Source organism: Microtus pennsylvanicus, chromosome 6 (genome assembly GCF_037038515.1).
Source record: "Microtus pennsylvanicus isolate mMicPen1 chromosome 6, mMicPen1.hap1, whole genome shotgun sequence".
In the NCBI taxonomy this organism is placed as follows: Eukaryota; Metazoa; Chordata; class Mammalia; order Rodentia; family Cricetidae; genus Microtus; species Microtus pennsylvanicus.
In genome coordinates this window covers 124,003,317-124,024,088 of record NC_134584.1, presented here as the reverse complement: position 1 = coordinate 124,024,088, position 20,772 = coordinate 124,003,317, and the positions used below count along the sequence as shown (strand labels likewise).

General features: G+C 49.6%; 1 protein-coding gene across 2 annotated transcripts in view; it reads right to left on the bottom strand.

Annotated features, from left to right (window-relative positions):
* Positions 1–399: 399 nt before the first annotated feature.
* The window catches only part of Capn9 (calpain 9), a 30,791-nt gene continuing 10,418 nt past the window's right edge, over positions 400–20,772 (bottom strand). For both annotated transcript variants that reach the window (XM_075977974.1, XM_075977975.1), the window contains 16 exons: positions 19,057–19,225; positions 17,861–17,944; positions 16,780–16,865; positions 14,188–14,265; positions 13,786–13,946; positions 12,562–12,719; positions 12,189–12,409; positions 11,584–11,620; positions 9,681–9,761; positions 7,655–7,712; positions 5,734–5,798; positions 5,225–5,293; positions 4,304–4,382; positions 3,069–3,185; positions 1,698–1,756; positions 400–697 (listed from right to left, as the gene is read on the bottom strand). In XM_075977974.1, coding sequence (XP_075834089.1) covers positions 671–697; positions 1,698–1,756; positions 3,069–3,185; positions 4,304–4,382; positions 5,225–5,293; positions 5,734–5,798; positions 7,655–7,712; positions 9,681–9,761; positions 11,584–11,620; positions 12,189–12,409; positions 12,562–12,719; positions 13,786–13,946; positions 14,188–14,265; positions 16,780–16,865; positions 17,861–17,944; positions 19,057–19,225 — 1,549 coding nt within the window. In that variant the 3' untranslated portion in view covers positions 400–670. The remainder of the gene's footprint in view (positions 698–1,697; positions 1,757–3,068; positions 3,186–4,303; positions 4,383–5,224; positions 5,294–5,733; positions 5,799–7,654; positions 7,713–9,680; positions 9,762–11,583; positions 11,621–12,188; positions 12,410–12,561; positions 12,720–13,785; positions 13,947–14,187; positions 14,266–16,779; positions 16,866–17,860; positions 17,945–19,056; positions 19,226–20,772) is intronic.

Below are 20,772 nucleotides of genomic sequence, written 5' to 3'. Positions count from 1 at the left end.
GCACACACACAAACATACAACACACACAGGCACACACACAAACATACAACACACACAGGCACACAATACACACACAAACATACAACACACACAGGCACACACACACAAACATACAACACACAGGCACACACATACACACACACATACAACACACACACTACAGTAGTGCCAATAGTCACCTATAGTACTATCAGAATAATTTCCAGGTTGCTCCATAATATTTCAAATTCTTAGCATCAGCAGGCTCTATTTCTTCCACCTGAGATAAACATCTTCACTAATCTCTCACTTAATGAAAAAAAAAGGAAAACATTGTGTGTGTGTGTGTGTGTGTGTGTGTGTGTGTGTCTTAGTAGCATGGCTGGAGCATGCTGAAGCCAGGACTCAGGCACTGGAACATTGAATGACCAGTCAGCAGTGGGGGCAGGGAAGGAGGAGAACCTAACAGGCACAGTGGCACCATTGGTTCTTGTGAAGAAATGATTTTACAGAAAATATCAGAATCAGAAAACACAGCCAATTCCTTTAGATTCTTCTAGATCACCGTGGAAAGGGGAGGGGGTAGTGTGAGGCAGGGAGAGAGCAGTGGGGACAATGGCCTTCCAATAAACATCCTTACTCTCATGGTCTAGGTGAGTATTGGAGGGACAGACGGCGTCCCGGTGCAATCTCAGATGTTCATGGTCACGGCGATGAACTGGAGAGAGAGAGAGAGACGAGGGCTTACCCTTCCACGTCCGTCTAGCACGGGAGTGGCCTCAGTTTATGTCACATGTCCTCTGCTGATCATTTTCCCTACAAATTTGGACTTCTGACTCAACATGAAATCATTTTTTAAATATTTAAATTAAAACAAATTTGGCAGGTGTGTTTTGATTTATATAAATTAAAATATATAATTATTTTATGTATGTAATCATGCCTACAGACCAGAGGTTGATATCAGGCATTCTCCTTCCTACCTTATATTTTGAGACAGGGTCTCTCATTGAACTTGGAGCTCACTAGTTGCCCATACTGACCAATGAGCTCCAGAGATCCACCTGCCTCAGGCCCCAGTGCTTGGATTACAGAACGCGCCACCAAAGGCAACTTTTTACATGATTATGGGGGCGCTCCAACTCAGGTCCTCATGTTTGTACAGCAGGCACTTCGCACACAGTTATCTCCCCAGCCAGGTGAATCCTTTTTTAAAGGCTAAATGAACTTTCAGGACAGAGAGATGACAATATTTTCTCCCTGTTGAAGGGGGCAGCCTCCCAGAGACATCTTGGGCAGGGCAGCTTGCTTTTTGGTGACCCTCCCTCTTTCAGATAAAGGTGACCCTCTACCACAGTGGAGCTGAGGGAAAGAGAAGCAGGCAGACAGCTCAGGCTCTTTGTGGGAAAGTGGACCGCTACAGAAGCAGCCGGAAGCGGTTCCCTTCTTCCTACCAGGCTTGCTCACATTTGCATGGAATGTTCTGTTTCCTCCACACGTGCTTCCGTGGGCAAAGCACGAGCAGGCACGAGCGCAACAAAGACACCCACAGCTCAAAGGATTGCAGCACGGATCCTACCGACTGCCAAGCGAACGGAAACACCAGCCTCTACACTGTAATCGCCCAGTGTGAGTGCTAACCCTGCCAGGGGATTGGGATAAGGATTACAGAGTGTTCGTACTCTGCCGGGCCCTAGCTGGGGTCCGCTTGGCCGTACCTCGTTTATGTTGAGATGGATGATGTCTTTGTTCTTTATCCTGAGAGCCTGGAACACCCCTGGTGGAAGGGAGGGAGTGTCACATTGGATGGAGACAAGACCCTGGCTGGGCAGGTTTAAGGGTTCCTGGACCACTGGAAAGTCTGTGGGTAGCTGCGCCCTCTAATGGAGATCAAATTCCCTGCCTGGCAAGGTGGAGACCGTCCAAGAGGCTTCAACAGGCTTCAAGTCCTGGCCCAAGAGACCTGAGAAATGACTGTCTTCTCTGGAAGCCAGGCTCCCATTCCAGAAGATATACAGCCAAACGGTGATTAACAAGGAGGAGGAGGAGGAGGGCTGTCCCAGAGCAGCAAGGAGAGAAGGGAGACTCCACAGATGCAGTATGGACCTGTTTGGATGCCGAGTCTACCAAGCAATGGTGACGTTCTTTCACTACCCTGGACACTTCACTATGGACTGGGCAATCCATAATGGTGAAGATTAGCTAAGATTTTTTCCAGGGGTGTAAAATGCATAGTGATTATAAAGCCACAAGGATTGGCTTTCTGTTTGTTTGCAGCAGAAGGGACCGAGGATGGCTGAGCCGCCCTGGACACACTGGCCACTCTCAGGGCTATTTGTAGGGGGAGAGTATGACAATGAACCACCTCTTTAGAGTACGTATACACAGGCCTTCCCACTCTCTGGTAAAATGATCGAGTCTGTGTCTAGGCTTTCGGAGGGACAGCAGCAGGTGGGGGGACTCGATCTGAAATGGGGCCTTTCCTCAGTGAGTGGTATGAGACCTGCCCGCTTCCAGCCCTTCGCAACCTGTAGGTGTGTGACGGATGACAGCCACAAGACATGGTCTCCTGCAGCCACTCCTATTCCATCTCTCAGCTGAAGACAGGGCACAGTTATCTCCACAGACCCCACGGTGCCTCTGTGTCCTAGATCTACCATATTTTCCCCGGGTTCGTTCGTTCGTTCTTTCTTTCTTTCTTTCTTTCTTTTCTTTTTTTTTTTTCGAGACAGAGTTTCTCTGTAGCTTTGGAGCCTATCCTGGAACTAACTCTTGTAGACCAGGCTGGTCTCGAATTCACAAAGATCCACCTGCCTCTGCCTCCCAAGTGCTGGGATTAAAGGCGTGCGCCACCACCACCCAGTTCCCGGGTTCTTTCTTATATACCCATAGATGAGGGCTGGAGACCCGGAGCTGGGCACTCCATGCCCCCAGGAGTCCAAGGACACTCTCAGCTCCCCTGTCCACTTTTGGATCCCTTGCACACTCATGGTCCCCTGCACACTCAAGGCTCCCCCGCACACTCATGGTCCCTTGCACACTCACTACTCCCCTGCACACTCTTCACTACCCCTCCCCCGCACACTCACGGCTTGCGTTCTCCAGCCGCACTAGGCAGTTGAGGTAGTCATCAAAGCCCAGCTGGAGGCTCTCGTCTGTGTACCTGAGGATGATCAGCTGCAGGAGATGGCCACTTAGCTGAAAGCCTGCAGAGGGACAGGAGACCCAGGACCTGCGATGACCGAGTCCCATAGTGAACCCACAGCTTTGGGGTCTCCAGAGTCACAGAAGTGAGTTTGTGTGTGTGTGTTCATGTGGATGTTCCTGTGTGAGAGTACGGGCGGAACCCGGGCCTTGTGTAGTGTGGTTAGTGCCTTGACGGCTGAACCATCGCCCCAGTCCACTGGTACTCTCAAGACCCTTAAGATCCAGGGTGTTGTAGCTATCTCCTGAGGGGGATACCACCCTCAAGGAGGGATGTTGTGTAGGGACTCACTCCTCACATCATACTAGAGAGAGGTGCCATGCACACTGGAGGCCAGCGCGGCCCTGGAGATGCCCTCGCGACCACAGGACATGGCTCCCCTTCTCTGGCCTTCGTTTTTCTCATTCATCAGATAGTCTGGATGAGTTGGAATTCCATCTGGGTCTGACTTCATTGCTCTGCTTCTTAACGCATGTTTTCGGGGAGTGGAATTCGTTCCCTGCTGTAACTCCGGGTGTGTGCCTGTCCGCATGCGCATAGGAGCATTTCGAAGTCCACGGGGGTCTTCTCACTTATGCTCCCCCTTCCACCAGAGGTGGAGGCTGGTCGGGCTCAGAGCACGGTCTCTGCGGCACACACCCCATGCTCAGCCCTGTCGTTCCTAAACCCTGGCGTCTACATCCATAGGCACAGAGGAGCAAGATAGGCTGCTCTCCCCCATATCAACTTAGGATGACAAAGACGTGGTGAAATCCCATAGTTCCCTGCTCAGTCTGTTCTGCTCAGGAAATGGGGTCGCACTCTCTCGCGTATGACACATTCTGTTCTTCACAGAGGACCCGAGGGGTCACCCTGTGTTGCGGCTGTAAATGCCTGTTTAGCACACAGCAAGGCTGGCCAATCACAGACAGCCCTGTTCTTTCCTTGTTGATTCTTTTCCCCATGTTTTCTCCCCTCCCCCTTTCCTCATTGCCCCTCCCCCATTCCACCCAGCCCCCTTTCCTGTTCCTGTCACATGTCCAATTGACTGCCCCAGCCATCCTCTCTCGGGTTCTTTCCCCACTTAAAACAACAGGTGAAAAACCAGCTAGAACACGCCTCTGACTGCAGTTTCTTTACCTGCAGCCTTCAGTGCGGTCCGCAGTTCATAGGAAGACATGGTGCCAGACTTGTCCACATCGAACCGGAGAAACAGGTTCTGGGCCAGGGAGTGGAGCATTGAGAAGTCAGAGTCCAGGGACCAGTGACAGCTGGTAGCTGCCACGGAATGACAGCTGCCTTCTAGGCAAGGTTGGACCAGAACCTTCCCCCTCCTCCCTCCTCTCTCCCTCCCTTTCTTTCTTTCTTCCTTCGGTCCTTCCTCCCTTTCTCTCTCTCTCTTTCTTTCTTTCTTTCTTTCTTTCTTTCTTTCTTTCTTTCTTTCTTTCTTTCTTTCTTTCCTTCTTTCTCTTTTGCTTTGACAGAGTCTCATCTAGCCCAGGCTAGCCTCCAAATCTCTATGTAGCAGACGATGAACTTAAACTTCTGATCTTTGTGTCTCTGCTGCCTAAGTGCTGGGATTATAGATGTGCAGCAAAATGCCCAGCTTCTTGCTATGGATCACACCCAGGGTTTCATGCATGCCAAGCAAACACATTATCAATTTAGCAGACCCCCCAGCCTGTGGACCCCTTTTTACTTTTCTTTCTTTCCTCCTCCTTTTTGTTATCGTTATTTTTAGTTATTTATTTTTTGGAGACAGGGTTTCTCTGAGTAGCCCTGGCTGTCCTGGAACTCATTTTGTAGACCAGGCTGGCCTCAAACTTGGAGAGATCTGCCCACCTCTGCCTCCTGAGTGCTGGGATTAAAGGTGTGTGCCACCCCCACCCACTTGGGCCCTCTCGTCTTCAACGCAGGTCTCACAGGGCAGGCTCTATTCTCAGCCTCCTTTTCTTTCGAGCAGAAGCACCCTTGCACCTCTGCCAAGAACAGGATGCCCTCCCAACACTGCTCAACCTGTAGCCTAGGGGATCTGCTGGGGATCTGGACCAGACCACATACCATCCAGTGCTTCAGCTTGTCCCAAAACACCCGGAACTCTTCAAACTCTAGCTTCCCATTGCCACTGGTCTGGCCACGTGGGTTAAGGGTCCTTCAACTTAGGATCCTCATGGTAGCCTGGCTCTGGGCTCACAGGAGGAGGCCAGGGTTATATGGTAACAGAGTTGGGGCTCTGGGGGAGTGACTTAGTGATGGATACAGGAAGCTCTGAAGAGCGGGAATGGCAGATAAGATGGGGATCACCCGACTATTTATAATACAGGAAAGCAGGCCCATTATCCCCTTGGGGGAGACCCCAGATCCCCTCAGAAACCTTCTTTCCACTGCGTGGTGCTGACCCTTTTGATTTTGACCAAACCCTAGTTAGGTTGGAAGAGCCCTCTATTTCTAGAGCTGCGGTGCCTGCCGCAGGACAGTGAGCACCTAGGACACCCCTGCTCAGGGGGATCCCAGGAGAGTGATCACCTAGGACACCCCTGCTCAAGGGTATCTGTCCATGGAAAGGATACGTCCATCAGAGAGATGATATTTCTGCAGGACAGCAGGCTCAGCTTCTTGAACTTGAGGGCTGTTTCTGTAATCACATGGGAAGCTATGCAATCAATGACCCTGACAAGACAAATTTATCCCCTATTCTTCTGAGAGTCCATGGTGTATTTAGATGAGGCTCTCTGGGACCATCATGTGAACACTGTCTAAGGATGCTGAGAGCAGGAACTGGACTTCTGGAAGAAAGGCTGGCAATCTGTGCAGAAAGCCTTAAAGATGGGACTGTTCTTACGCATATACTTTAGCACGAGGGATCCTAAGATTTTTACCATCTGCCTGTTTATTAAAGATGTGTGTATGTGGGTTTGTCTGCGCATGTGTACGCACCGGTGCCTGTGGAGGCCAGAAGAGGGCATGAGGTGCCCCGGAGTTCGAGTTACAAGAGATTATGAGCAGCCTAACTCTCGTGCTGGAAACCCAGCTTTGGTCCTCTGCAAAGACAGCTCCTAACCACTGGGCCATCCCTCCAGCCCAATCAGCATCCTGTCTATAACTGCAAAGGGTATTTAGAAGTTATAAAAATGGCTAGCGAGGAACAGTAACGTGAGTTAAGGGCAACCACACAATAGCCCGCTGTTCCCCAAGGGTTCTTTAATGACCAGCTCACACACCTTCAAAGGGCAGGATTTAAAATAGCAGAGGAGCTGAATGCGGTATTGTATGCCTATAATCCCCACACTAGGGAGGCAGAGGCAGGGGAATCACAGCAAGTTCCAGGTCAGTCACGGCCCAAGAGAGATCTGGTTTTAAACAAAAACAATCAAATAAACAAAAAATAAATCCCCAAAAGTGCTGAAGAAATTTGATATTCATACACAGCTGGTAGAGGTAGTTGGGTATACAAGGTGTCTTTAATCCCAGCATTCAAGATCCTGGGCTGGAGGAATGCAAATTTGAGGCCAGTCTAGGCATTTAGCCAGACCCTGTCCCAAAAAATAAAAACAAGGGCTAGGGAGAGTGTTCAGGCAGTGGAGTTATTGCCTTATAAGCATGAAGTTCTAAGTTCAATTCTCCAGAACCCACACAAAAAACAAAAAAAATCAGAAGCACTGGCATGAATCTGTAATCCCAGCACTGGGGAGGTGGCATACTGGGGGTTCCCTGGCTGGCCAGACTAGTTTACTTGGTGAGCCCAGGGCAATGACAGACTCTGTCCAAACAAACAAGACAGGAGGAGCCATATCTGAGGTTGTTCTCTGGCTCTGCACATCTGTACATGTGAACACACCACACACACGCATACACAGACACACACACACGTACACAGACACACCGACACATACACACACACGCACCAGTATTCCATGTGTAAGAATCTAGTAACAACCACAAATTGCATGATTCTTTTGTATGAAATGCCCAGAATGTCAGGTCTAAGACAGAAGATAGCTGAGAGTTTACCAGAGCTGGGGGAGGATGGAATAGGAAGTGACTGCTGTGGCAAAAATGTCCTGGAATAGACTGCTTACACACATGTGCAAACATAGACACATATACACACATACATATACACACAAGTGGACATACAACACAGATAACACACATGCACACATGCCCAGCACAGACAAGGCACACAGACACAAATGCACACACATTCACAGTGCACACACACAGTGACAGTGGTTACTTGGGGTCAAGATGTGCGATGGATTTTATCTTTACCACTAACTTTTCCGTAGAAAGGCTGCAGAACACTCTACCATGCCTGCATCACTTCTGCAGTTGGGAAATCAGCAAAGAGAACAGTTTCTACAGTCTGCATACAGGCCAGCCACTGCGAGCAGATCTGAGGCTCTAAGGAGCAGGGCCGGGGTGAGCCCAGCTAGTGAGGCCATTCTTCCTCTCCAGAGAGCCCCTGTCCCCTGTGGGAATGACACTTACTCTTTTGCAGAACAGCATTTAAAACATACTCAAGCTCCTCAGCAGACACCTCCATGTCCTGTGGAGTAGAGACAATTGTTCTTCATGATCCTTATCAATCCTAAATTGGACCTGGCTCCTTGGAAAGGCCCTGAGGACACTGCTGGGAGCTGAGTTCACCTCCAAGGTAGCTGCAGCCTAGTGCTTTCTCAGGGGAGGGCCATCCGCCCCGGGAGAGACAGCAGCCTGGAGAAACTCAGGGAAGGGAAAGGCATGCTGCTCATTCCCCAGAGGATGCAAGGTTCCCCGAGAAGGTCCTTGTACCTTCTCACAGGAGTACACAGAGAACTGGAAACACTTCATGTATGGGAGTCTCACCTGCTAGTCAAGGCAGGAGACCTAGGACACAGATCACTGGTTAATATAAAATCTCTAGGGGGTCAATTTTGGAATTGTCAGTTGAAGAGAGCAACTACCTCCACCATCTACAAAACAGAAGCTGGTGTTACCGGAGACACAGAAGGAAGCCTGCAGTTCTAGGTGGTCCAGACACTTCAAAGTAGATTGTGTTGTAGTGTGTGTGTGTGTGTGTGTGTGTGTGTGTGTGCACGTGTGCACACACACACGCACACATGAGAGAAAGAGAGACAGAGACAGAGAGAGACAGAGAGAGACAGAGAGAGACAGAGAGAGAGAGATAGCTGCACATGTATGGAGGGCTGGCTCTCTCCTGCCACCTTTACCTGGGATCTAGGGATCCAATGCTGATCAACAGGCTTTAATGGCAAGTACTTATACTTGCTGAACTATCTTACCAGATCCTGTTTAGTTTTTTTGAGACAAGGTAGCCCGTCTAGCCTGGAAATCTTCCTATTCAGCTTCTCTTGTGCTTACATGACAGGCACAAGTCACCACATCCAGCTACCTATGTGGTTTTTATGCCCTTGGAGGTCTGGTAGCTCCTCAAGACGCTCAGGTGCTGAACTAACCCAAGTGTATATAGTCACTGTTGACATCATTTTAACATATGCCAGTCGGCTCTGCCACTGAAGCTTCCTGGCCCGGTGAGTGGGTCTTTGGGGTGTTCAGCACTGGTAAGAAAGTATATTGCAGAACACGGCTCCTCCGGCCAGGGGAAACAGGCATGGGGCCACACACCCAGCCTCCCAGTTGCATGTGGAGCAGGACAGGACCTGAGCAGTGGAACTTCACTCTCAAGGGGCTTTTATTGGTTGTTGCGAATTAAGGCTGAGTGAATGTTCCTGCACTGGTTCCCCACTTCCATCCAAATGCTGCAGGCACCGTTCCCTCGGGGACTTCGGTCCCTGCCACATGCACCTGCTCAAGGACTCACAGCTATGGTGATGTGGGTGGGACCAGCCCATCACCTCTAAAATCCTCTGGAGATCATTTGCCCCCCTCACCCCTATCGTGCCTGGATCTGGAGAGGGGTGGCTGCATATGGCCCCGTTTCTCCACCCGAGTCCCCTGCCCCACTTTCTAAGTATCTGAGAAGCAACCAGCTGATATGGTCCTCTGAGTGTAAGATCATGCCCCCAGGCTGGCCCTTTCAATCCAGGAGCCCCAGGCAGGAGAAAGGAGCAAGGTAATACAGTCACTAGTGTCTGAGGAGCTAATCCGTCGTCCGTCAGGCTTTTCCTATTATGGTCTCTAAGGAGGCAGTTACCAGCAGCGGCATGAGGCCCGGAGCTAGGTAAGGTTTCATCTCATTCCTAAGAACTGCTAGGGCTCCCCAAAAGGAAGCTGAGCAGAGATGAGAATGAGGCAGAAGACCAAGGACAAGCAATGGGCCCTAGCCCTAACCCTAACCTTCTTCCCATCCCTAACCTATCGCTGGTCAACAGAGGTGATTTATTGACACTGTCAGCAACCCCAGGGACCGAGCTGGCTTTATTTTGTAACAAGCCCAGAAGGGCTCGGGGAAATGCTGTTGACAAGCTCATGATCACAGTCCTCTGCTGGGAACCCAGAGCAGGCCCTTAGCCAGGGTCAGAGTGTAGAGGGGACCAAGACGGTTGTATCCTACCTCACCAGCAATTCGCTGGAACAGGGCCCGGAACTGCCGCTCCTCCTCTGTTTCCTCCTCCCGTGGAGTTGGCTTTGGGGGCTGCAAGAGCCAAGTGAGGTTGTGTAAAGGTCAGAGAGGAACTCACAGAAGAGAAGCCAGACACGTGCTTTCCCACACTAATAGCAGAAAAGAGGAGCCCCACACTGGACGCTAGGCTGGCCCTGAAGGAAAAGCCAGCGGAGCTCTTCCCTAGCACGTGGGAGGTCCTTAGTTCAATCCCCTCACAACAAAAGGAAAGAACGGGAAGTGCCCAGCACAGAACATGCTGGCCAGCATCAAGCTGCTCCAGAGAGTTTCACATGGGGCTAGAGAAGAGGGCCTTTTCAGTCACGTGGCCAGAGCTGCCCTGCGGGTTCATCCGGCATCTCCTGATCTCTCAAAGCTAGATGAACAACTTGGTTTCATCAAGAACATGAAGCTTAGCTTGAGTGAACTCACTGCAGTTGTCCAGAGTGGGAGATCTGTACTCCCTAAGTCTCCCTTAACATGAATGAGAAGGCTAAGGGTGTCTGGACAGATCTAATATCTCTCTTGATAGTCACCTTCCAAGTCTGTCACCAGCACCCAGAGCAGGCAGATGGCTCAGTGCAGTTTAGGTGTTTTGCTCTGCTGTAGATTTTGGCCCAAAGGTCCTGAGTTCAAGTCCCAGCAACCACATGATGGCTCACAGCCATCTGTAATGAGATCTGGTGTCCTCTTGAGGAAGAGACCTGGTCAGTTGTCCTCATCAACTTAGATCATGAAACCCATACGGACAAGTTCAACAGAACCGCCATATACTGGCTGCCCATGTATGTTTAGAAAATAATAAATAAATAAACTGCAGTCCTAGGGGGCAGCACAGAGCAGCAGGCTTTCCCCAAAGCAGGTTCTGCAGCCTGTGGATATGCGGACCGTTTCAGAACACTTTGGAGTCTTCCCTCACCCCTCACATAGCCAATATTTATTATGCAGCTTTGGATTTCACAATGACATGTTGATTCAAGTATATTATGTACTTTGACCTTATTAATTCCTCCATTAGCCTCCCCTGCTCTCCCTGCTAGATCCCTTCCTCCTTTTGGTTAGCCCCCCTTCTACTTTTATGACACACATATATGACACAGACATGTGCACATGGACAGAAAGGTCTTAAGCATAGTTCAGAGATCTCACAGCCCCCACAGTGAGTCCTGTGTTCTCCAACTCAACCGACCTCATTTTTCTTTTCTTTTCTTTCTTTTCTTTTCTTTTCTTTTCTTCTCTTCTTCCCCTCTCCTTCTCTCCCTCCCTCCCTCCCTCCCTCCCTCCCTCCATCTGATCTTCCTTCTTTCTATCCTCCCTCCCTCTTCCTTCTATTCTTCCCTCCCCCTCCTTCTTTTTCTTTCCTTCCTTCTTTCCTTCCTTCCTTCCTTCTTTATCTTTCTTTTTTTGTGTGTATGTTTTGAGGTGGAGCCTTATATATCCCAGGCAGGTCTTAACTTTACCCAGTAGCCAAGACTGGCCTTGAAGTCCTGAGCCTCTCGCCCCCATCTCATAAGTGCTGGAATCACAAGTGCGCCCCATCTCAGCTATCTTCTTAAATAAAGTAAATTTGAAGTCACTTCACTTCTTTAACAATTAGCAGAGGCCTCTCAGGAGAAGGGGAAGCTCAAAGAAAGATGGTACCTGAGAGGACTTTATCCCAAGCACCTGCCTGGCCCCTGCCTAGTCCTACAGGTTCTGAGGGATGAGAAACAAAAGCCCTGACCTCTGAGTTAGAATCAGTCAGGGCGCTTACCTCTCTTACCTCGCTGCAGGCAGCCAGCTACTGTGGTTTCAAAGAAGAGTTCTAGAACCTTCAGCTGAACTCCTCCCTCCCCAGCCACACCGGAGGACTCACCTCAGGAAGATCAATGTCTACGTTCTCATCCAGGTCCCTGCAGTGGCAGAAAGCACAGCATCTTAGTTGCGGGCATGCATCTCATGGGACCAGAGCTATGGAAGGGTTCTGGCCTGTCAGAGCCCTCTTGTTCAGTGTTACTTGTGTCTCATGGGGTTGGCAACCCCTCCCTGCACCAAGACCCCATCCCCAGCCTTTCAACCCCGCCCAGAGTGCCGGAGAGGAGACTGACATGATCCCAAGGGCAGCCTGCCATCCTGAGCACATGAAACCTAGAGACTATGACAGCACCAGCTTTTCAGATGCACCCCAAAAGGGCTCTTGGGGTGATCTTCAGAACAGGGCTCCTCTAAAAATCATAAGCTCTGCCTCCAGAGGAGACGGGGATTGTCAGAGACCAGCCGCTTGGCCTGCTCAGCACTATTCCTCTGGGCTTGGGTCCTGAATTGCACAGAAAGGACAAAGCCTCCTGAGCAGCGGCATTCATCTCTCTTGTTTCTTGACTGCACAGGCGATGTGAACTGCTTCAGGCTCCTGCTGCCTTGGCTCCCCCACTCACAGGGAGTGCATCAAGAGTTGTGGGCTCTGCAGCTCCCACTCCTCACCGAGTAACTGCTCTCTTCTCAGAGAAGATTCTCAGGCAGAAGTCAGCCTCCTGGTGTGGCTCAAAGGTGCTGGGGATGAGGACATAGTCTCCCGGGGGCAGCTGGAAGCGACCCGACACTTCTCTTAAGTTGATGAATGTCTTGCTTCGGGCCAGGGAGGCGTGGTACCTGAAAAAGTCCCTACTCAGGTGTCCATCCTGGTCCTGGTCTGTGTCTGGGCACTGCAAAGGAAAGCAGAGGTCATCAGGGAGACATGACTCTGGTCTCCATACTCAACTCGGCTGCAGAACTGGCTGTTTATTGTGGCCCAGAGTTCAGAAGCAACAGGGAACTCACAGTCCTCGCAGGGACACTGAGAGCAGCTGGTCCCTACCTGGTAAATGGCGTAGCCGATGGTCAGCATGTTGGCACCAAACCTCTTGAGCTTCCTGCGGTCTTTCTGCATCAAGGCAGCTAAGAAAGTGCAGCCCTCCCGGCCCTCATCCCTCTCGGTCAGGGACAGCTTTATCTGTGGGTTGGTCCAGAAGGTGTCTGCATTTGAAAGGGAGTGGATTACTATCCCTCCCTTAAAAATGGAAAATCATAGCTCAGATGACAAGATGCTTGCTGTGTGGGCATGTGAGTACGATTTCCCAGAACCACCAAAAAATGAAAACAAAATAAACAGTAAACAAAATGTTCAGCAGGACGGCTCAGTGGATAAAGGCATTTTCTGTCAAAGCTGATGACCTAAAACCCACAAGACAGAAGGAGAAGGCCCACTCCCAGAAGCTGTCCCCCAGCCTCCACTGGTGCACCATGGAAAGCATATGCATGTTTGCACACACATGCACACGTGTATGTATACACACACTAAATAAATGTGATAAGTGAAAACACAAGGTGGGTATAGCGCACACAGTTAGAGCTGGGGATGTGGAACCAGGCAGATTCCTGGCGCTCACTGACCAGCCAGCCTAGTCTCCTTGATGAGCTTCTGGCCAGTGAGAGACTCTGCCTTAAAAACAAGGCGGTGACTTTGAGGGGTCACAGTCAAGGTTGTCTTTTGTCTCTCAACTCACATGAGCACACAGAAAAAAAAATTACAAAATCAAAATAAAAACCCAACTCCTGGGCTCATACATGTGAGCACTCATAACACTAACACAAAGACCAAAATGACAAGACCCACACTCAGAAGGACACATACACTCTCTACTGCACCCCCGCTGCTTGCTTCCAGTCCTGGAGAGGTGGTCTCTTTCCTCTCTGTTTCCGTTGGCCCTCTTGCCCTACTTTCTTTACCCTCAGCAGTACCCAGACTCTTCTGCTTCCTCCACCTCCTCAACCATTACCCACACAGCCCTTTAAGGCTCTGATGCCTGCCCCCACTTCTCTGTGGGGCAGTAGATCCTTTCCCCCCACTAACCTGGTGTGACTTGTGGCTGTGTCCCCTGAACCTCACAACAGGGCATTTCCCTGGGTGTCTCTGGCCAGCTTCCTGCCTAAGACTCGGCTGTCAGCCTCTGAGCTGTCCCACTCTACAGCATGCCCCTTCCATGTCCCCAGATAGACTGGATATGGGAACAGGAGACGGAATGACGGAGAGGCCACCTACCCAGGAAGTTGCGGCAGCCACCAGCTGTGGAGCCACGAACCCAGCTTCCTTGGTGGACGGTCACCTCCCATTTGTGGAGGGCATTGTCTTCCAAGGCATCAGGTGTGAGGTTGCAGATCTCCACTTTGTCAAAATGGGCCTGGAAGTCCTCGAATGCCATCCTGAGACAGAGGCGAGGACACGTTATCGGGCCTCATGGCAATGGCAGCAGCTGTCTGTACAGTCAACCACCTAACTCTCTTCCTGGAAGGGGGGACACTCCTGGGGTCCCTCCCAGAAGGATGGAGACAGGGAGAAAGACAGAGGGAAGAGGGAAGGGGACGAGGAAGGAAAGGAAGAAAGAGGGGCGGTTGTTGGATACATGACCCTGATTGCACACAAAAATGGAAAGGAAGCCATTACCAAAACTCCCCATCATCAAGAGCAGAGTGACCCAGGCGCTTCTGCTCCTCCAGGTCCACAGAGCGCCACTCGAGGGAGCTGAAAGATCAGAGCCACAGGTCAGCCTGGGTTCAGGGCCACCACCCTGGAGTCACACCAAACCAGACATGCATAATGTAGGGATCATCTCCTGCTTAGTGCGGCTCACTGGGCCCAGGGACATGAGGCCAGCTCACCGCTGGCTCCAGCGTGACAATGGTTAGAAGGTGTTGTTGGTAAACAGTCCTTTCATAGGTCATTGTGGGCCAGTCACAAGGAACTGACACAGTAGCCCTGTTGGAGGTCACGGTTCGTGCATGCCACTAACTCAGCCTGCCTGTGGCCTGGAACAAGCCAAAGCCTCCTTGTCTATAAACTGTCAGCGGAAAGTGCTACTAACTCCTGTGGGGGCCATTTGAAATACCAAGTGCCTCCTTTATGCTACCAGGAACTCAGGAAGGGTCTTCTGTGGCTGAGTCCAACCTCAGGCCCCAACTGGAAGGCTCAAGTAGACCTAGAACTCACTCTCAGAAGAGCTGCCAAGGAGAAACGCGGACACCCTTGCTCAAGCTTGGCATTCCGGTCTCAGTGCTGTGTGTGTTGGACTCCCTCATTGTCTTCTAACCCAGAAGGCTCCCTAGCCTTGCCTGGGTAGGTTCTGGGATCCCCAAGGGATCCACCTATAGTATTTAGTTATCATCTTTCCATCCATTCATTCACACATCACCCACCCATCCATCATGGACCCGTCCACCTACCCATCTACCTACCCATCTTCCTTTGCTCTATCCATCCATCACCTGTACACTCATTCTTCAACCTCCATCTGTCTATCCAGCCATCAATTATCTACCCATCCACTTATTACCTTCCACATCCAGCAGTCCGTCATCTCTCTATCTGCCAATCCGTACGTCATCTAGCTATCCATTCATCCACACACAATCCATCAGTCATCCGTACACTCATTTTAACCCATCATGTACCAATATGTCCATCATCTATACATCCATCAATCATCTATGCATCCATACATTAATATCTTTGTCCATTATCCATCATCAGTGCATTCATTCATCTATCATTCTATCATTATCTAACCCAACAATTTATCCTTCATCCACTCATCCATCATCTACCCATCAATCCATTCACCACCTATCCATCAAACATAAACTATTATCTATCTATCTATCTATCTATCTATCTATCTATCTATCTATCTATCTATCTATCTATCATTTATCTATCATCTATTGCTCTAATTATCCTGTAGATCTTAGAAATCCCAACATATACTGTTTTTCTTTCCTAATTAAGGTAAGCACTTTTATATTTTCACACGAAGGTTGAATTTTCTGATTCCTCTGGCCTGTCTAAGTGGCCAATGTCACTACTTGTACACTTGGGGCTGTCATCAAGTAGAATAAGGTTACTTGAACACACACTGCAATAGACCACAACACAGTGGTGGTCAATATTTATATCTAGAATTTTCCGTATGATACTGTGTTTTCAGACCTCAGTTGACCATATTTAATTGATACTCTGGATGGTGAGATCTCAGGTGAAGGGAGTGGCTGTCATTTAAATCTCGTCACTTCTGCTGTGGTTTGGTGACTGTGTGGCAGGGCTAGGCAGGCTCATGGCATCCAGGGAGGGCCCCGACAGGACAGAAGAGAGAACTAAGGGTCTCTGTTGACTCGCTGAGTCATCTTCTTCAAAGTGGGACGCATTCAACGATGGGCAGCTGAGCAAGGCCTTTGACGTGGCAGCATAGGACCCCAAGGGACTAGAATGGTCACGCCACCTGCTCTGTGGGCAGACAGCCTCTGTCCTTTTCCAACTGCAGCCTCCGTTTCTCCTTCAGCCAGAGTTTCAGAAGGGGAAAATGGCAGCTTCCTTTTATAGATTGATTCTGCAACTCATGTTAATTCTAGTTTCAATGTCAGTCTTGTTATTCAGGCCTCACTCTGTCTCCGTTCTCCCCATTTCCACCGGCAGAGGGAGGCCCATCTGCCCTTCCTTTGCAGTCCCGGTCCAAATCCTTCCTAGCCAGTCTCCTTGACATCTGAGAAGGGCAAATGTGGACCAGCAGCACCAGAGTCTTGCACAGCTGTGGAGAGGCTGTGTCTTCTCAATTCCCAGTCACCTGATCACTGTCCCTAGGACTGGTGGGGACAGCCTGGAAAGAGTCTAGTAATGGGCCAGTTTCCTGTTCTTCTTCTATTTCTCTGTTGGCTTTCGCCAGAGATCAATGGCTAACAGAAAGAGCCGTAGAGTGACCTTCTTGGCAGTGTTTCAGAGATTCCCAGCCTCATGCACACTCACCCACGCACACATGTATACATGGATTCCAGTAACTGGAGTCAAAGTCCTTCTTGATACCCCAGTGGCAGTAACTATCCGCAAATGTGACTGCGTGGCGGTGAAAGACCTATCCTGAGAGTTGTTTATACAGGATCAAGTTTGACATAGGTATCCTAAGTGAGGCCTGAAGGGAAGAATCAGGGAGTTCTGCACAGGTCTCCAGACACATGGAGCTGGCCACGAAGAAGGAACGGAGCCTCTCACCTGTCGCTCCAGGGCCCGGTCCACTCCACCTGGCCCCAAGGGTTTCGAACTCTGATGAGCTTGATTCTCCGGCCTTGGAAGTTTACCTCAAAGGAAAAAGCATCAAGGAAACAGTGTGATGAGCCTGACATTGGCTTTAGTCATCCGGGAGACCCGGGTCCGTTTCTATGTATGGCGACATTATTCAGGCTCGTGGGTAAAACACAATGGAGATGTGTTGCCCAAACACATCTTCTTTCAGGCCCACTCAGCTTTTCTGAGACAGGTTTCTCTATATCCTGGCCTTCGATTTCCCACACTCCCATCCCAGCTTCCTAAGTACTGGGATTATAAGCCACCAGGCCTGGTGAGAAATTCATTTTCTTTTGAGACAGAGTCTCACTAAGCACCCAGGCTCATCTCGAGCTTGCTGTGTAACACAGGCTGGCATCAGCCTCCCATTGCTGGAGTAACAGGATGCCGGGGCTACAGATGTACAACGCTACCCCAGATGTGCAACGCTATCCCAGATGGCCCATCCATTTGAGGCACTTGGGTGGTAGAAGCCCGAGAACCAAAACTTCAAGACCATCTTTGACAATATAACAAGTCCAAGGCCAGCCTAAAATATGTAAGATTCTGTCTCAGACAAGAAAAAAGGAAACAATTCAAGCCTCAAAATTCAGGAGCTCATGGTTCTGTAATCATACGAGCCAACTCTTGTCAGAAATCTCACATTTAGAAATGAGCAAGCACCTTGTCTGTGGACAGAATGCAGAAGCAAGTGGATCTCTGAGAGTTTGAGGCCAGTCTGGTCTACAGAGCGAGTTCTAGGACAGCCAGGGCTACACAAAGAAACCCTGTCTCCAAAAACCAATCAAGCCACCAACCAACCAACCAAAGAACCATAAGCTCAGACCAACTGCAATTCCCAAACGGCTAGTTTGGAGTGAGATCACCTGCCTGCTCTCTGGTTCCTGCCTGCTGTGTTTCACCCCAGCCCACCTGTGTTAGGTAGTCTGTTCTCTGCTCACAGCAAATCTGAAGACCGGTGTTGTCCTGTTTCCCGACCTCAGTCTCCTAAAGTGGGCCCCACCCCTACCTGGTCCAGCCCAGTCACAGTGTAGGCGTGGCCCTTAATGAGACCAAAAGGTGTGCGGGCTTCAGATTCAGAGGCATCCAGGATCTAGAACAAAGGAAGAACAAGGGTCATACCCATCCTCTGACCCGGACTCCCCGGATCAGCCCTAGCCCCAGCCCTATGCCCAGCTCACACATCCCAGTCCTCACTTCCGCTAGGGCAACCATGTATGCAAGTCTTAGAAGTTGGGGGTGCAGGATGCCCTAATAGGTTCATCAGTGATAGACAGCAATACCAATCTCTTCCAAGGGTGTCGGGGGGGGATGACGACCCCATAGATTGAAATGAGTTTGCTTTTCTATCTCCAAACAGAAACTAGCCACCCTGGTTATAGATGGGTAGACGGCACCCACAGTGACACAGAGGAGAGGCATACCCTGGAAACGTGATTTGGTCACAAAACATGAATCTTCAGGAGAAGCGTTTATAAAAAAAAACCAGATTTTTATAGTTAATCCAAAAAGAAAGGTGAACTTGAGTAGCTTTCAAAAGCAGAGGGTAGAAATTATACCTACGTATGTATCCTACTGCATAGCGGAATTAGGAATATGTATGTATCCTACTGCATAGCATTTGGAAAGCCAAATGCTGTTGGCTTTCTATCTGGTGGCTTCTCTTGCATGGCATAGAAAGTAAAAGAAACACGTTTCAGAAAAGCACGCCGGAGGGTCCCTTGGGTGGGATGACGTCAGCGTTGATGGGCAGCCGCGTGACACCTCTGGCGTTGAGCACAGCCAGCGCCCTGGCTGCTGTGCTGCTGGGGAAGCAGCCCTGGGTTTGACAGGAGACACAGACCCCGCGCTTCCAGACCTCACGGGTGCCTCACTTGGCTGCAGGGATATTTGCCTTTTGCAACCCAACATGCATTAAATAAAAGCTTGCATTTGCTTGTTTGTTTGAGACAATCTGGCGTATCCCAGCCTGTCCTCCGGTTATGGAGTGGAAGATGACTTTGAACTTCTGACCCTCCTGCCACCTCTCCTGAGTGCTGTGTCTCCCCAGTGTCTCTTATATAGTGTTGGGGACGGGTCCCAGGGCTGCCTGCAAGCCAGGCAAGTTCTACCACCTTGTGTAGTAATTAAAGATGACCATACTCAAGTGCCTTCTGGGTTGCTACTTCTGTCTGTTGGTGCTTAGATGGCCGGCCAGCCACTTACATCTATGGAGCAGCCCAGCAGGGAACAACGCTTCAAGGCCTTCTCCAGAATCTCATAGAAGTCCTCCGGTGCTTCTCGCATTTGGAAGGTCTCGGCCACACCCCCAGTGAAGTCTTCCATGGCCTCCATGGTGCTGCCCCCCTTCAGGGCCTCATAACTCCCGTTAAGCCTATGACGATGGAAGAGTGGATTGTTTGAGGGGGTGGAGGGACAGGGAGACGGTTTGTTCAGTTTGCAGAGCGCAAGCCAGACTCTATGAGGAAAGGCAGTGGTTGGTAGTGGGGCAAGTCCTGGGCACCAGCCAGCTGAGCAACCGAGGCTGGCAATGGAGGAGTCTGTAGAGCTCTCTCACAGTCTTCCTGCTGAACATGGTTTGTGTGTTTAAACTGCATGCTTTCTTGTTTGTTCTCCTGCCTCAGCCTCCTAAGTGCTGAGATTCATAGCTGGAATTTTCTTTGGACTGCCAACCAGCTCCCCAATAAAGACAGAGAGATGTATTAATTATGAATGCTCGATCTTAGCTTAGGCTTGTCCCACTAGCTCTTTTAATTTAATTTATCCTGTTTCTATTCATCTATGTTTTGCCTCGAGGTTTTTTGTTTGTTTGTTTGTTTGTTTTATTTGTTTTTTAACCTTTCTTTTATTCTGTATTCCCACTTTCCTGTTTCCTCTGTGTCTGGCTGGCCCCTGGAGTCTCCCTGGCATCTCCCTGGCATTTCTTTTCTTTCTTCCCCAAGCCTAAATTCCTCCTTCTACTTACTTGCCCAGCCTGGAAGTTCTACCTATATCTCCTCCCTCTGTATTGATCATTCAATTTTTTATTAGATTAATCAGGTGCCTTTAGGCAGGCAAGATAAAACAGCAACACATCTTTGCACAGTTAGAAAACTGCAGCACATTGTTATATAGTCAAACAAATATTCCACAACGGGGATTGTTTCTCATTGTTCTTTGTTGAGACAGGCCCTGATTCCATAGACTAAGTGGGCCTCAAACTCATAGCAATCCTTCTGTCTCAGATTCCCCAGTTCTAATACTGTAGGAGTAAGGTACCACATTCAGCTTCTAATTGAAAAAACAAATTAAGACACAATATTGCTATATATCCTGGCTAGCCTGAAACTTGCTATGCAGGCCAGGTTGGGCTCAAACTTATGTTGATCCTCCTACCTCAGTTTTCCTAAAGCTGGGGTTAAAGACATTCATCACCATGCCCAGCTTCTTCTTGAAATGTGTGTGTGTGTGTGTGTGTGTGTGTGTATGTATGTAAGCAGCTGTTGTGTATATGCACATTTGTGTATTGATGCATATGCCTGTGTGCACACACAGATGCCAGGGGAGGGTTGTGAATGTCATGTCTATCACTCTCCTCCTTGATCCCTTACAGGGTCTTTCACTGAGTCTGGGGCTAGGACAATGGCCAGCAAACTCCAGAAACCTTCCTGCCCCTGTTCCCTACAGCACTGGGGTTACAGCCATTCACGGCCAACCTAGCATTTTGTATTTGCGTGTTTATACACACGCACTTCTCACCACTGCTTCTAATGCGAGCATCGACCCTGTGCTCCAGCTCCCTCCGTCCACATATGCAAGGTTACACACCGGTGGGTAACCTTGCCCTCCAACGGCTAGCTTCCGGCTTTTCTCTTTTTTTTTTGTTTGTTTTTTAAATATTTATTTAATTATTATGTATACAATATTCTGTCTGTGTGTATG